Below are 15,451 nucleotides of genomic sequence, written 5' to 3'. Positions count from 1 at the left end.
TGTAAAACCACTGACAGAAGTGTTAACTGGAATGGGTCTTGAAGACTAGTCGGAAGTTACATTAAAGAGACCCAGCTCACAAGTTCAAGGAGACATCTCTGAAGCTCTGTGGTGACACTATTTTATGGTGAGAATATGGAGCGTCGCAGTCCTTACCCCAACGTGATACAAGCCTCCCGCACTACCTGAGACCGCAGATCCTTAGCAGAGAGTTTAAAGGCTCCATCCAAAAGACGCAAATGTTGAAAGAAGTTATCATACTCAGCGGCACCAGCCAAAAGTAAAGATCTAATCTTTTTTAGCTAATGGAATAGAGAAAATTCAGAAAAACAGAAAACAATTCTAACACAGAATATACAAAACAGAAGCCATCAACTACAAAAGAGATAATTGTTAAAGTTCAACTGATTATACAGCATTCCCAAGAGAATTCAGCCAGTATTGTATTAGCTAATACAATAAACAAATCTACATATCACAAATAAGACTAAATAATTTTTAACTGGAGTATTTGTGACACATACATTGTAATTTCTGCAAAAACAGTTTTACATTTGAAATATCTTAAAGTATTTATAGATCCTACAACACTAATGATAAATAATTAAAAACTTTTGGCTTGTGAAAAGCCCCTCCTAAGCTTACCTCCCCTCACACCCCACTTCAACTGCCATTTATTTAATGAACCAAAGGAAGCAGCATTCCTACCTGAACCATTATCCTCCACCGAACCATTAACTGGCTGGTCTGAATTTAAAATACAATATAATGGCAATGGTACCACCTCCCTTCTTGCCAGCCAACCAGTAGAAAATAGCCTTCTCAGATCAGACACACCCTCGCTTTAACGCCCAGCCCACTTTCCATTAATCTACTTTTAAAAATAAAGGAGACACAACTTTCTAGCAAGTGATATGAAGAAAGAAAAGAATATTGGGGGACATATACTAAAACTGCCACAAAAAAGCCACTTTAAAGGCAAACAATCACAGAATGAAATTTCTGCTAAGGTGACAGTGGAGGCTGTCACCATACACTCCACAGTTAGGTCTTTGTTAAAAGACTAGATGATTCATAAAGGTTTAAGTTGGTGTGTTTCAAAAATAAAAATAAAAGGAGATACTCTACTAAAAGGGTGAAGTGTACATACAATAATTTGTATTTAAAATATATACTATTTAAAATTCATTAGAGTTGTGCCCTGATTTCATAATAAAGTATGAGATATTTAAATACATCTTATGAAAAGGTAATCACATGAAGTCAACAGCTTACAGCATTTACTCTCTGTTCCCAATCATGCTTGTCATCAGATAGTATTTCCCTAATTTTGTTTATGGATTCCTCAAGGTCTCGGCTGGAATAAATCTGTAAGCAAAATTAATTTACAATCAATATAAAAACATGCAGAATAAACAGATTACTTCTTAATTACATGAAGTCAAGACCATTTAGTAAAAGAAATTATTTAATTTTTAAGAAACACCTATGAGAAAATATCTGCAGAGTTTTGTCTATAATGAGGATCTTTCTCACTATAAATGTGTACACACAAGATTTGCTGCCATATGTGAATAACCCTGCCTCAAACGTAGCTTTACTATAAACTTAACAGATGATTTCATGTACAAAGAGAAACAAGCCTAACGGGAAACAGTCAGTGATGCCTAAGTCATTTCTTACTCTTAGTATTATTTATAACATGACACTATACCTATAATTTTAAAGACTTTCAAATCTACATTCTCATTTATCTCCACATCTTACTTAGAAAACAGGTAGGGTATAGGGTATAATCAATCTTGATGTATGCTGGGAAGGTCAGGTCAAGCACTTAAGGATGAACCTGAACCCGAGATTGTTTTTTTGTTTTGTTTTTTTTAAGAGACTGGGTCTCACTCTGTCGCCCAGGATGGAGTACAGTGGCGCAATCTCAGCTCACGACAAACTCCACCTCCCGGGTTCAAGGGAGCCTCCCAGCTCACTCTCCTGAGCAGCTAGAACTACAGGCATCTGCCACCACAGATGATTTTTGTATCTTTTGTACAGATGAGGTTTCGTCATGTTGCCCAGGCCACCGAGATTCTTGTTACCTGCTTTATACACATACAGCAACGAAGGTGGCAAAGAGAGTTGTACACAACAGACTAGTAAGTGCCACAGGAATCCAGGGCACAGACAGCCGGTGTAGGCTGAGGAAAAGTATTAGTCTCAACCAGCAATAGATGATACTAAGGCACAAAGCAGTCAAAAACTTGCGGCTGTATCCCAATTTTTATAAATAATCTTTGTTTCATCCGTTAGGTATTTAAAGTGAAGCATCAAAGAAGGTATAAACTAAGCTCTTATTAAATCATTCTCTGTAACTTTTCAGACACCAAAATCCTTCAAAGTTATGAAGTTTTCTAAAAAAAATCCCTAAATAAATATGCCTTTTTTATTTTCTAATTGAGCATCACCTATTTCTTACTCTTTTATGTGACTTGATCCATAAACTTAATAATAGAGCAACCAATGTCTTTCCTGTTCTTACTGAAAGATCATCTTGGGCCTTGACTTTTGCTCCAACATTTTCTAGTCTGCACCTCAGATCTCCTGTAGTGTTGACAGTTAAAATCACCTGACCGAGTAAAGAACATTACACAGGCATACTTGAAAAATAAAATGTGAAGAAAAAGTCTACCCTTGTTTGTAATCACACTCAAATATCCTCACTGACCTGTACTACAGGTACATCATCAAATGCTTTAATAAAATCCTCTTCATCCACAGCACCAGCTCCTTCTTTTGCAGCTGTAAAAAAGAATTTCAAAAAATATGAAACAATGTATGTAACACATACACTGAAGAAGTCTAAACATACACAATCAAAATTCTGTTCTGGAAGATTCAGAACTATTTTTTAGAAAGGCTTCATATAACTTTGGAGTGTCATGAAATTGACAAACATTACTGACTTCACCTCAAGATGAAATACAGTAATTCTACAATGCTATAGACATTAGCTTAAGGTCACTTAGACTACCTGTTTAAGCAGGGAGGGTACGGTTTTAAAGGGTTTAGATATTGTATTAATACACAAGTCTTTTGAAAGATTCCTAATAAATGGATCAAGCAGAAAATTTAATTCTTCAGGGAGTAACTTAAACTGTAATTACTAGGAATTCAGCATTACAAATTTGTCACTATTCAAACCAGTCCTAAATAATTTCAGTTTTATTTAACTTTATATTAGTTTGAAAACATTTCTATTTCCTTGAACTCATGATAACTATCATTTTTTTCATTTAAGAATCAGTTACAAGTTTCTCCTACAAAGTTATCCTAAGATGCTTTGTATACTTAAAAGTATGTGAAGAAAGTATTTCTTTTTGCTAATCTGAGCTCCCTTTTATGCATGAAAATCAAGTGATGCTTTATCAGATTTTTTCACATTTTAAAAACTGGTGTCTATAGTCATCTTCATAACCCCCATTAATGATTTACATGGATTAGTCTGATTGCTTTTCTAAGACTTTCTTACCACACATGTATGTGGTGTTCGGGGTCCTGATAATTATCCAGACAGAAAGGAGCTTTAAAGACAATCCCAGGTAGCAGTAAATGTGTGTCATCACTCTTGCTGAAGATCACTCACACCGTGGAAAAGCTAACTACTCTAAAGGCCAATAGTTACTCACTGTGATGTGGTGCTCTGTGTCTGTTTCAGCATAAAAACTGGATCCCATTGAGCAGATAGGCCCTGAATGCCTCCTTTGCATGAGGCCCTACACCATGTACCCACACATACCAAGGAGGACTCAGAGGCCAACAACAGTCCCTGAGCCTAGGGTATCTGATGAGGAGGAGCAAACCAGGAAATTCATGACCATGGTTTTAAACAACATGGAAAAAGGATAAGTGCAGGGCTGAAGGGGAAACCGAGCTGATATGTGCATAATCTACACAGCAGCGACTTCTGGAAAGGGTATGGATGTGGGATGGGAAGGAAAGCACCAGTCTAGTAATTTTCTAAGCCTTGTTTGTGCAACAGATAATTACCCAATAATAGATCAAGTAAAAAGAAAGATTGTTCAGGCATTAAAAGGAACAAAGTATTGATATATGCTACAAGGTAGATGAAACACTGAAAACATTCCCTTTAAAATGGCTAATTTTATGTTATGTGAATTTAAAATCAGTAACAAAAAGTAAAATGTTTTAAAATACACCAAAAAAATGATTAGAAAGAACTGGAAATAAGTACAATTCACATTCCTACAGCTCCTCTATCACAGATGCTGGGGTCAGGAGGCAGAGTGGTCCCATGCTGGTCTGGTCAAGATACCAATATTCTAGGGCCAGTTCAGAATTCAGGAGAGGCCATCAGGAGACAGCATTTTAATGCTAATCACGAGTATAGCTTTTATTTGGTCCTTTTGGCTTCATCTTTTTTGGCTCATGGGATTCCCCATCCACCACTATCCCCACCACCACCAACAGCTCAAAAGCTAAAGCCATCAGTGAAAATGGTTCTAAAAGCAGCAGCTACATAATTTTTCTGAGGTAAATTTCGGAAGGAATTTGCATGTAAATGTGAAACTTGACAGAAGATGAGAGTTGTATATAACAACTAAACTGTCTACATTAGGAGTGAAAGGAAGAATTTATGGGAGAAATCTCCTACAATTTATTTAATGCAACATCCTTACTGGTCTCACAAGGAACCACGTTACTTGTAAGAACAAAATGTATTTTATCTTATTTATTTTTATTCCCAACTTTTAAGTTCAGGGGTACATGTGTAGGATGTGCAGGTTTGTTACATAGGTAAACGTGTGCCATGGTGGTTTGCTGCACAGATCACCCCATCACTAGGTATTAAGACCAGCACATTAGCTATTCTTCCTGATGTTCTCCCTCCTCCCACCCCAAACCCTGCAACAGGTCCCAGTGTGTGTTTTCCCCACCCATGTGTCCATGTGTTCTCATCATTCAGCTCCCACTTATAAGTGACAACATGCAGTATTTGGTTTTCTGTTCCTGCGTTAAACTGCTGAGGATAACAGCTTCCACCTCCATCCATGTCCCCGCAAAGGACATGATCTTGTTCCTTTTTATGAATGCATAGTATTCCATGGTATATATGTACAACATTTTCTTTACCCAGTCTTAATGGGCATTTAGGTTGACTCCAGGTCTTTGCTATTGTGGATAGTGCTGGGATGAACATATGCACACATGTATCTTTGTAACAGAATGATTTACATTCCTTTGGATATATACCCAGTAATGGGACTATTGGGTCAAATGGTATTTCTGCCTCTAGGTCTTTGAGGAACTGACACAGTCTCTTCCACAGTGGTTGAACTAATTTACACTCCCACCAACAGGGTAAAAGCACTCCTTTTTCTCCACAACCTCGCCAGCATCTACTGTTTTTCTGACTTTTTAATAATAGCCATTCTGACTGGTGTGAGATGGTATCTCATTGTGATTTGCATTTCTCTAATAATCAGTGATGTCGAGCTTTCTTTCATGCATTTGCTGGCCGCATGTTCATCTTCTTTTCCTAAGTGTCTGATCATTTTCTTTGCCCACTTTTTAATGGGGTTGTTTTTTCTTGTAAATTTAAGTTCCTTGTAGATTCTGAATGTTAGGCCTTTGTCAGATGGATAGATTGCAAAAATTTTCTCCCATTCTGTAGGTTGTGTGTTTGCTCTGATAGTTTATTTTGCTGTGCAGAAGCTCTTTAGTTAAATTAGGTCCATTTGTCAAATTTTGCTTTCATTGCAATTGCTTTTGGCGTCTTTGTCATGAAATCTTTGCTCATGCCTATGTCCTAAATGGTACTGCCTAGATTTTCTTCTAGGGTTTTACAGTTTGAGTTAAATTTTAACTCTTTCATCCATCTTGAGTTGATTTTTGTATAGCGTGTAAGGAGGAGGTCCAGTTTCAATTTTCTGCATACGGATACCCAGTTCTCCCAGCACCATTTATTAAACAGGGAATTCTTTCCCCATTGCTTGTTTTTATCAGGTTTGTTGAAGATCAGATGGTTATAGTCGTGAGGTCTTTATTTCTGGGTTCTCTATTCTATTCCATTGGTCTGTGTGTCTGTTCTTGTACCAGTACCACACTGTTTTGGTTAGGGGTAGCCTTACAGTATAAAGTTGGATAGCGTGATGCCTCCAGCTTTGTTCTTTTTGCTTAGGATTGTCTTGGCTATATGAGCTCTTATTTGGTTCCATATGGATTTCAAGATAGTTTCTTCTAATTCTGTGAAGAATGTCAATGTTAGTTTAATGGGAATAGCTTGAATCTATAAATTGCTTTGGGCAGTATGGCCATTTTCATAATATTAATTCTTCCAATCCATGAGCACGGACTGTTTTTCCATTTGTTGTATCGTCTCTGATTTCTTTGAGCAGTATTTTGTAGTGCTCCGTGAGGAAGTCCTTCACTTCCCTTGTTAGCTATATTCCTAGGTATTTTATTCTTTTCGTGGCAATTGTGAATGGGAATTCATTCACGATTTGGCTCTCTGCTTGCCTGGTGTTGATGTATAGGAATGCTAGCGATATTTGCACATTGATTTTGTATCCTGAGACTTTGCTAAAGTTGCTTATCAGCTTAAGAAGATTTGGGCTGAGACAATGGGGTTTTCTAGATATAGGATCATGTCATCTGCAAATAAAGATAGTTTGACTTCCTCTCTTCCTATGTGAATACCCTAACCCTAACCCCAACCCCGTGCTCCTTTAGCTCAGTGAAGTTCATTATTATCCACATTCTGAGGCCTACTTCTGTCATTTCAGCCATCTCAGCCTCAGCCTAGTTCTGAGCCCTTGCTAGAGAGGGGTTGCGGTTATCTGAAGGAAAAGATGTTTCAGCGCTTTTGTGTTGATTCTTTCTCATCTTTGTGGGCTTATCTACCTTTGATCTTTGAGGTTGTGGTCCATTGGATGGGGTTTTTTGTGGTTGCCGTTTTCTGTTTGTTTTTCTTTCAACAGTCTGGTCACTCTTCTGTGGAGCTGCTGCTACCCAGCTTTCTACAGATTGTCTTTGAGGTCTTGAGCTCTGCCCTCCCTGCATGAAGAGCCTGCAGTCCAGGTAGAGAAACACGGGCCTTCCACTCCCACAGAGCTACCTCCCGCTGGCCCAGCTCCACTTCACGCTACCATCCAACAGACACACCAACAGCTGCCACCTCACCATGGCTCACCGGGAACTGGAGCAGAGGTGGCTGTCTCCACCACCCACAGCCTGACCTGCATGCGGAGCATGCACACACGCCCCAATACCTAGGGGCCAGTCCACAAGATGTATTTTAAAGACAGGAGTTACAGTGTGACTTCTGGATTATTCTCAGTCTTGTTAAACAGAAATTGTCTAAAACGCCCCTAGTGGTTTCAGGCATTGCTGGATCCAGATAACTAAACAATGCGATGAGGGTGCGCTCTTGCTTTTATCTCGGAGCTATGCTTTCCTCTGTACTAGTTTCCTTCTTCTATAGGCTCCGCCTTAGCAGAATGTGGCAAAAGTCAACACAGTAGCTCAAATTTACAACTTACCAGCTAATCAGCACCAGTACTGCAATGCTAATTCAATTAAAGAATAGCAGGCAGAAACCTGCTGCATACGGGGACTATATCACTTCTGAGGGCCACCACAGGCAAGTACTTGCATCTCTGGTTTGAAAAGCTGGCATAGCTGACCCTAGAATGCCACACAGAGCTTAGACTAACCTGAAGACTTGGATCCCAGGGTGGATGAACCAAGCCGGCGGGTGGTTCCCATTCCAACGTTTCTCCGAGAACTCGGTGGAGCCTTGGATGACGTAGAACTAGCAGAGGAAGGTCTGTTACCATCCACAGAATCTTCATCATCGAAATTTTTATCTGAACAGTAAGCACAGAAACCAATGTTTTTTAAAAAACAAAAACTATACACACACACACACACACACACACACACACACACACACACACACACACTTTTTCATACTTTTGCATACTCTTTTGGAGTCTGAGGTGCCCCTCTAGGGTCTGGAAAGCCTTAGGTTAAGCCCAGAACGAAGCTACAAAGATCATACTTGCTTTCACATACCCAGAATACTTTTGCACTCAAATTTTGAAAAATAGAACAAATATAAAGAAGAAAACAATCTCTCATAAAACCACCACCTAGAAACAGTTATTTTCACATTCTGGAACATTTCTGACCATCCATGCTTTTTTATTTTTTTAAGATAAAGGGTCTCACTGTCACTCAATCCTCCCACCTTGGCCTCTCAAAGTGCTGGGATTACAGGCACGAGCCACTGTACTTGGTCACTTGGGTATTTTAAAGTAGCAGCTGAGATGAGAGTATGTATCATATTGGAATAGTGCTTACTTCAAATATGTAAATATTTCCTCTGTGATGAAATATTTTTCAGAACCACCATTTTAATAATTGTATGGTACTTTGTAATTGGAAAATGGCACAAGTGAAACATTCTTATGGTTAGACATTTAGGGTGTTTCTAATTCCTCACCATTAGAAATGCAATATTGCAAATGCCTTCCTACATTTTTTGTTTGTTTGTTTGAATTTCCAATCGTTTTAGGAATGAAAACCCTAGAAGCAACAACAGTGGGTCAAAGAATGTAAAAGTTCTTGATGTATAGTGCCAAAATTATCAGAGAGGTCATATAAATGTACATTTCCCCTAGAAGTTCAAAGAAGTACTCATCCTTCCATACCACTGCCAACATTTAATATTACCATTTTTAAACTTTAATCAATCTGACAGGTGAAAAAAAGACTTCATCTTCTATGTTGCATTTCTTTTTTAGTGAAGATGAACATTTTTTTCATAAGCTCATTAACTTTTAAATTTTTTAAACAGCAGTGGATTCAATCAATACTCCTCAAGTTGCATTTAAAATTAAAAACAAAAAAAACAAAAAAAAAAAACAAAAAAAAACACAGCTGTAGTCCTACCACTTTGGGAGGCCAAAATGGGAGAACTGCTCAAGGCCAGGAGTTCAAGACCAGCCTGGGCAACATAGCAAGGTCCTGTCTCTTAAAAATAAAAAAATATGTCAGATATGGTGGCATGTGCCTGTAGTCCCAGATACTCAGAAGGCTGAGGCAGGAGCATCACTTGAGCCCAGGAGCCTGAAGCTGCAGTGAGCCAGGGTCATTCCACTACATTCCAGCCTGAGTGACACAGCAAGACCCTGTCTCAAGAAAAAAGAAACATCTTTGGATTCTTAAAAATCAACAAATTTATAACAACACTTCAATGATGCAAAATTAAAGTTTATGCATCAAGTATAAGAGTGAGTCATTTAGGAGGCTAAACAAAGAACTTAAGAGTAATTTAAACAGAACAAAAATCAACATCTGTAGCTGGCAATATTCATGATTTCTCAAAGGGGCATTAGTTCTTTACCAATAAGTTTGAAATAAATCATTGTGATCCAAAAAATATACAGAATTCCTGTTTTCCTTGATCTAGTCGCTTCTTAAGCTAAATTATCAACAGCGAAGTCTTGTGTCTACTCAAGACCCCAGTGCTCCCTGAAACTCAACAACAATGCACTCCAAATTACACGGCTCAGTTTACTCAACACAGGGTAGGGGGAGGAGGAGAGAAAGACATCCTCACAAATCCATGTCTTTATGCAAATTAGCTCCTTTCACTGTGCCTTTAAATCCCCCAGATTGTCTTGTTATGCCATGCTGTTTCAAGATGGTTCTTTCAACCCATACATCCATTTTTTATTGATTCACATGCACAGTGCTATTAGCATAGACTTCCCGTGGATTCAGAAAGTGGTTCATAATGGCCTTCCCAAAATGAAAATTTAAGTCTAATGTAAAGAATAAGAACAACCCAAAGGAGAAGTCACCCACTGAGTACTGTCAGCATTAGCGGTGACAAGGACAGATCTCACGCAGCCTATCTGTCCTCTGGGGAGCTCTAAGAACATCTGAACAGATGTCATTATTCTACTACCTTAAACCATAATCATTCTGCTGAGTAGGAACAGTTCTAGTCTGTGGGACAGGTAAAAAATAAATGGGAGACATGAGGACACTATCATGCTTCACTCACAAATTCATGTAAATTATGTTTAATTCAGTCTTCTAACACATGCAGGCATGTCATTTAGAACAATACTCAGTTGCCAAGAATTATTTTCAATGGACCAATTTCAATGGAATTCCTGAAATTTTTTGCTTGCATCAGTGATAGACTAGGTGTGGACCAGACTTAACCTCCTGCAATAAATAGCTAGAAAACCTGACAGTATATCTGAAAGAACTACGTGCAGGCACTGGATACTAGGCAGTGCAGAACTTGGCTGCTCAGCTAATTTGCATAAAGATATAGATTTATTTGTTTCTCCCTGCAAGAAAAGAAACAAACAAGGTAAGCTATACAATCACCCCAACTTTCTGCCTGGAGGTGTTAATAATTTCCAGGTCACCAAGTACAGGGAAGGGGACCTCAAATTAAACTTAGTAGCCCTGCAGATTAGATACTGCAGACAATAAAGAACAGAGTTCAGAGAGGTTGAGGGTGCTAGAAATTACAGGAAGCTACACAGAAAGAGGGCTACAGAAATGTGCTAAGTTCTAGGCCTCACGTGTGAGTGAACTTCCACGAAGCAAGGCAGAAAATGACCAAGAAGGTGTGAAATGAACAACTCTTAGAGTTTACACAAGTAGGGAAGCTCCAACCAGCCAAAGTGGAATGTTCTTGGTGACCCACCCAAGGCATTCCATGGAGACCCCCAGAGAGGTCAGGTCTTAGTGAGGTTGAAGTATGTCTGGAGTGAAAGTTAAATGAAATCTGCCCTATCAGAGCTTAAAAGCAGGCCTACAGGGCATTAGAAAGACCTGCAAGTAACTTATCTGCTTTGCCAAAACAAAGTGTGATATTCCTAAAAGAAATAAAACAAGACATAGACACTCAACAAGGTAACATTCACAATACACAACATCTAATATAAAATTCCTTCACTATGTACAGAGAAGCCTTAAAAAAAAAATTTCCTAAACATGACAAGGAGGAAAATGTGGCCCATAATCAGGAGGGGCAAAAAAATCAGAAAATAGTAAACTTCTGAGAAATGATGAGATAAGACATTAAACTTCTATTATAACTATGTTCAATATTAAAAGAATACATAGATATTCATAAGAAAAAAGGAAGTTTTTTTAAGAATCCAGTGGAACTTACAGATTTTAAGAAAACATAATTATCTGAAATGAAAATTTCACTGATTGAGATTAAGTGCAGGCTAGACATTGCAGAAGTAAAGAAAAAAATCAGGGAACTTAAACATATAGCAACAGAATTTATCCAAAATAAGCACAGAAGCACAGAAACAAAATAGGCTGAAAAAATAAATAAAAGGAATAGAGTCTCAGAGACCTGAAGGATAATATCCAGCAGTCTAACACACACAACACTGCAGGCCCGAAGGACAAGGGGAAGAAGGGGAAGGACAGAAAAAGATTAAGAAATGATGGCCAGAATACTTCCAAATTTGAAAGAAACTATAAACCTACAGATCCAAGAAGCTGCATGCCCCAAGCAAGACACACACACAGAAAAGCATACTGAGGCACACCATAATCAAACTGTTAGGCCCAGACAAGAGCAGCCAGGGGAAGAGACATAGTACACAGAACAACAAACATAACAGCAGCAGCAGAATTCATCAGAAACCCTGCCAGCCAGAACACAATGGAAATGACAGCTTGAAAATGGTATTCACCTAGAAGTAACCTAGAATTCTATATCCAGTGAAAACATCTGTTAAGAATAAAGCCAAAATAAAAACTCAAACAGAAATTGTCATCAGCAGACCTGCACTTCAAGAAATGTAACAGGAAGATCTTCAGGCAAAAGAAAAAATGATACCAGTTGGAAACTTGGATTTACGTAAAGAAATAAAGAGCAGTAGATACGGTAAATATGTGAATATAAGACCTTCTTCTCATATTTTATTATTTATTCTCCTGTTTTAATTCTTTCACACTACCATTTCTATAGAAGATGACTGACTGTTTAAAGCAAAAATATTTAGCTTTCATTCTTTTTATATTCTCATGTAATAGGCCAATAACCTGGGGGCCAGAGGAACCATAATTAGGATATATGTTGCCGTACTAGAGGACACACACAAAACAATACGGGAAATAAGGCACAGGGAAGGCATGAAGAAAATGGAAGCAGTTCCTTTCGGTCCTCAAAGAGCATATATTTTTCAAAGTTGATTATAACTTGTCTAAACTGCCTGAAGATGTCACACAACAGTGTATCACAAACCTTACCGAGAAGGCACACCCTTCATCACCAACACCTGTATGAAATGTCTCCCAAAGAAGGGAAGGACGACGCCGGGCGCGGTGGCTCACGCCTGTAATCCCAGCACTTTGGGAGGCTGAGGCGGGCGGATCACGAGGTCAGGAGATCGAGACCATCCTGGCTAACACGGTGAAGCCCCGTCTCTACTAAAAATACAAAAAATTAGCTGAGCGTGTTGGCGGGTGCCTGTAGCCCCAGCTACTCGGGAAGCTGAGGGAGGAGAATGGCGTGAACCCAGGAGGCAGAGGTTGCAGTGAGTCAAGACAGCACCACTGCACTCCAGCCTGGGTGACAAAGTGAGACTCCGTCTCAAAAAAAAAAAAAAAGAAGGGAAGGAGGAAAGGGCATACCAAGCAACCAATGCAGGGCTTTTTAAACTGAATTTTAGGAGTTCTACCTGTCTTTTTACTTACCCTTTGGAAACAAATTTAACAAGCTTACTTAGCTGATTCCCTAAGCAGATTAGAAGTAACTAACTACAGGGATAGTGAGAAGGAGGACGTGCAAAGTAATGTTAATAAGTGAGCTGAAGGCCTAATAGCCTAATAGAAACTACGAAAAGCAAACACATGCACATAAAAACCCCTAAACCCAAAATGCTTAGAATACGGTTGACAGTACAGGGGTCAAATCATATCTGTACAATAACAGCACTATGACCCCACACAACAACTTAAGATTCAATTTTTCAATGATCTGTGTGCTAGTGAAGGAAGTAATTCACACTTCCCATTTCGATTGGAAATTCAGGAAAACAAAGGACAAAAGTATATTTATTTTCTAGATTAAGAGCTGGACACAATGCTTTGAACTGAAACACCTGCAAAGGCTTTTGGAGGATAAAAACCAACTGAGCCAATTACTTGAAAACTTAACTAACATACTGTTTAAAAATAAGTTTAGCCTATGTTTCCTAGCTTTTTGGACACCAGAAATTAAGATTAAATTTAAAAGGAGGCTGGATCATCAGAAAGGTACCCAGTTTCGGTTAACTAGGAAATTCTACTATGTAGAATGAGCCATTCTACATACATTCCATACATACATACATACATACATACATACATACATACATACATACATACATTCCAGTTAAAACTGGACAAATAAGCTGTATCTGCAACTGGACCATGGTTACAGCAGAAGATGAAGAGTCTCACACCCAGGTTCTAACATTCAGTATTTCTCAGCTAAATTAACCCATACTGAACTCTACTAGCCATTTGGATTCCCATTTTCTTTAGGCTTTTCTGCTAAGCAGACATCTGGCAGTACCTAACCTCTTTTTCTAGAGCTTTAACTAAGGCAGAAACGTGTGAAATTGAGTATTTTTAACTGCAGGCTTGTGCCATTACATCAATTTTAACATTTTCACATAATACAAGAGCATATGTTACACATAAAATCATCTTAAGGGGAAGTTCTCTTTAAGCCCAAAGAAATAATTAACTGTATCTTCAGCCACCACTGCAAAGACGGCCATGGGAGGGCCACTTCTTTCATCTGATAGTCTCAGGTAGAAATCCGAAATAAGCAGATGGGAACCTTCAGCTCCCAGCAAGCATCACCTCCTTTGATTCTTTAAAAATCATCTGAGCTCCATTCCACCTTTTATAGAATCAGGATAAACCACTTAAAAATGACTCATGAAATTTCTACAGAGTGATATTATAATTTTCACCCAACCCTGAATCACCCCAGGGTGCTATCAGTCTAAAGACAAACATGAACTCAAGTCTGAGGTCTGGAACTTGGAATTAGAAGCTTTGGGCCATACTGTTCGCTTGGAAAATTTAAACACTCATCTATGAGGACCAACAAAACGTCACAGAAACTAAGAAATATCTGCTCATTGCCTATCTGCCAGGAAAGCCAGAACCTAAACTACAAAGCTTTTCCTTCTCTTCTCCTGAGGCAGGCTTTGACGGACAGAAGCACAACGGGGAGAAAATGCCTCATTTTCTAAAGACAAGACAACTATCTGCTTCACTGCAGCAGGGTCACTTTGAAGAAGTTGCTATCCTGACAGGCTTTCAGATTCACCCACTCCCTGCTAATTGAGATTCTTCTCCAAGGGAGTAAGAAATGTGGCAGCCTACTAACTAGACTATAATTAGCTCTCTCAAGAGGAAGCGGCACAGAGACAGGATAATGAGCCCGAAGGCTGGCTGCTTTTCATAAATATCCCAACATTTCTTTCTTCTTGAATTTGCAGAGCTCCAAGCCTTTTGCAAAGGCTGTTTCTACTATCTGCAATTCTTGTCCTGTCTGCCAGACACACCCCTATGCATTCTTGAAAACACAAGTCTACTGCTAGCCTGAGATCCTGCCCGGCTCTGACCACGCGTGTACCATTTACTCCATCGCCCCCTGAAATCAGCTGGCTGCAGATCTGTTTGGTCTCTCTGTCCCCAGGGTAGAGACCACTTTGTATTCTTCTTGGTATTTACAACATCTAGAACAGAGTCTGGGCCAACAACCAGTAGACAGTCAAAAAAATTTAATTCTGGTAGTCCACACGAAGAAAGGCAAAATTTGTGAATGGATGAAAATCTTTTCTCATATATCTTTTTTAGAAGCTTTTATTACTTTTTTTTAACATGCATATGGCTTAATTAGATAATAAATTCAAACAAGGTTATGAAAATAACTGAGGACAAATCAACAAACACAATTAAAACCTCAAATACTTTTTAAGCTTCCAAATTTTCCTGCTAGAAAGAAATGTATATCCTTCTTTCCCAATAAAACATACACCTATTTTTAAATTAAGTCACAGTTCCACTATAAGCAATCATAAGCTCCCCAAATTAAACTAACAATTTGATATATATGCATTTCTAGACTTTAATGCATTCATAAACATGAATTCTATACACACGTATAAAAACTGCTTTTTTGCACACCACCAATATTTTTCTAGGTCAGTATTAATCTAGTCAATTTTAAAGACTACTTACTATGACACTGTGTGCATTTACTATATTTAATCAATCATCTGTTTATCGATAGTTGAATTGTTTTCAATTTTTCACCCTCATAATACCACTGCGTCGGTATCTTTAAAAGTAACAAGAAAAGTAACAACTAATAGAATCA

At 38.5% G+C, this 15,451-nt stretch overlaps 1 protein-coding gene across 50 annotated transcripts in view; it reads right to left on the bottom strand.

The window, feature by feature from the left end:
- The window catches only part of LOC105492460 (cytoplasmic linker associated protein 1), a 309,888-nt gene that overhangs the window by 119,357 nt on the left and 175,080 nt on the right, over nucleotides 1-15,451 (bottom strand). For all 50 annotated transcript variants that reach the window (XM_011759589.2, XM_071072569.1, XM_011759597.2 and 47 more), the window contains 4 exons: nucleotides 7,728-7,880; nucleotides 2,720-2,793; nucleotides 1,276-1,368; nucleotides 157-302 (listed from right to left, as the gene is read on the bottom strand). In XM_011759589.2, coding sequence (XP_011757891.2) covers nucleotides 157-302; nucleotides 1,276-1,368; nucleotides 2,720-2,793; nucleotides 7,728-7,880 — 466 coding nt within the window. The remainder of the gene's footprint in view (nucleotides 1-156; nucleotides 303-1,275; nucleotides 1,369-2,719; nucleotides 2,794-7,727; nucleotides 7,881-15,451) is intronic.

Source organism: Macaca nemestrina, chromosome 11 (assembly GCF_043159975.1).
Source record: "Macaca nemestrina isolate mMacNem1 chromosome 11, mMacNem.hap1, whole genome shotgun sequence".
NCBI lineage: Eukaryota > Metazoa > Chordata > Mammalia > Primates > Cercopithecidae > Macaca > Macaca nemestrina.
This window is presented reverse-complemented; position numbering and strand designations above follow the sequence as displayed.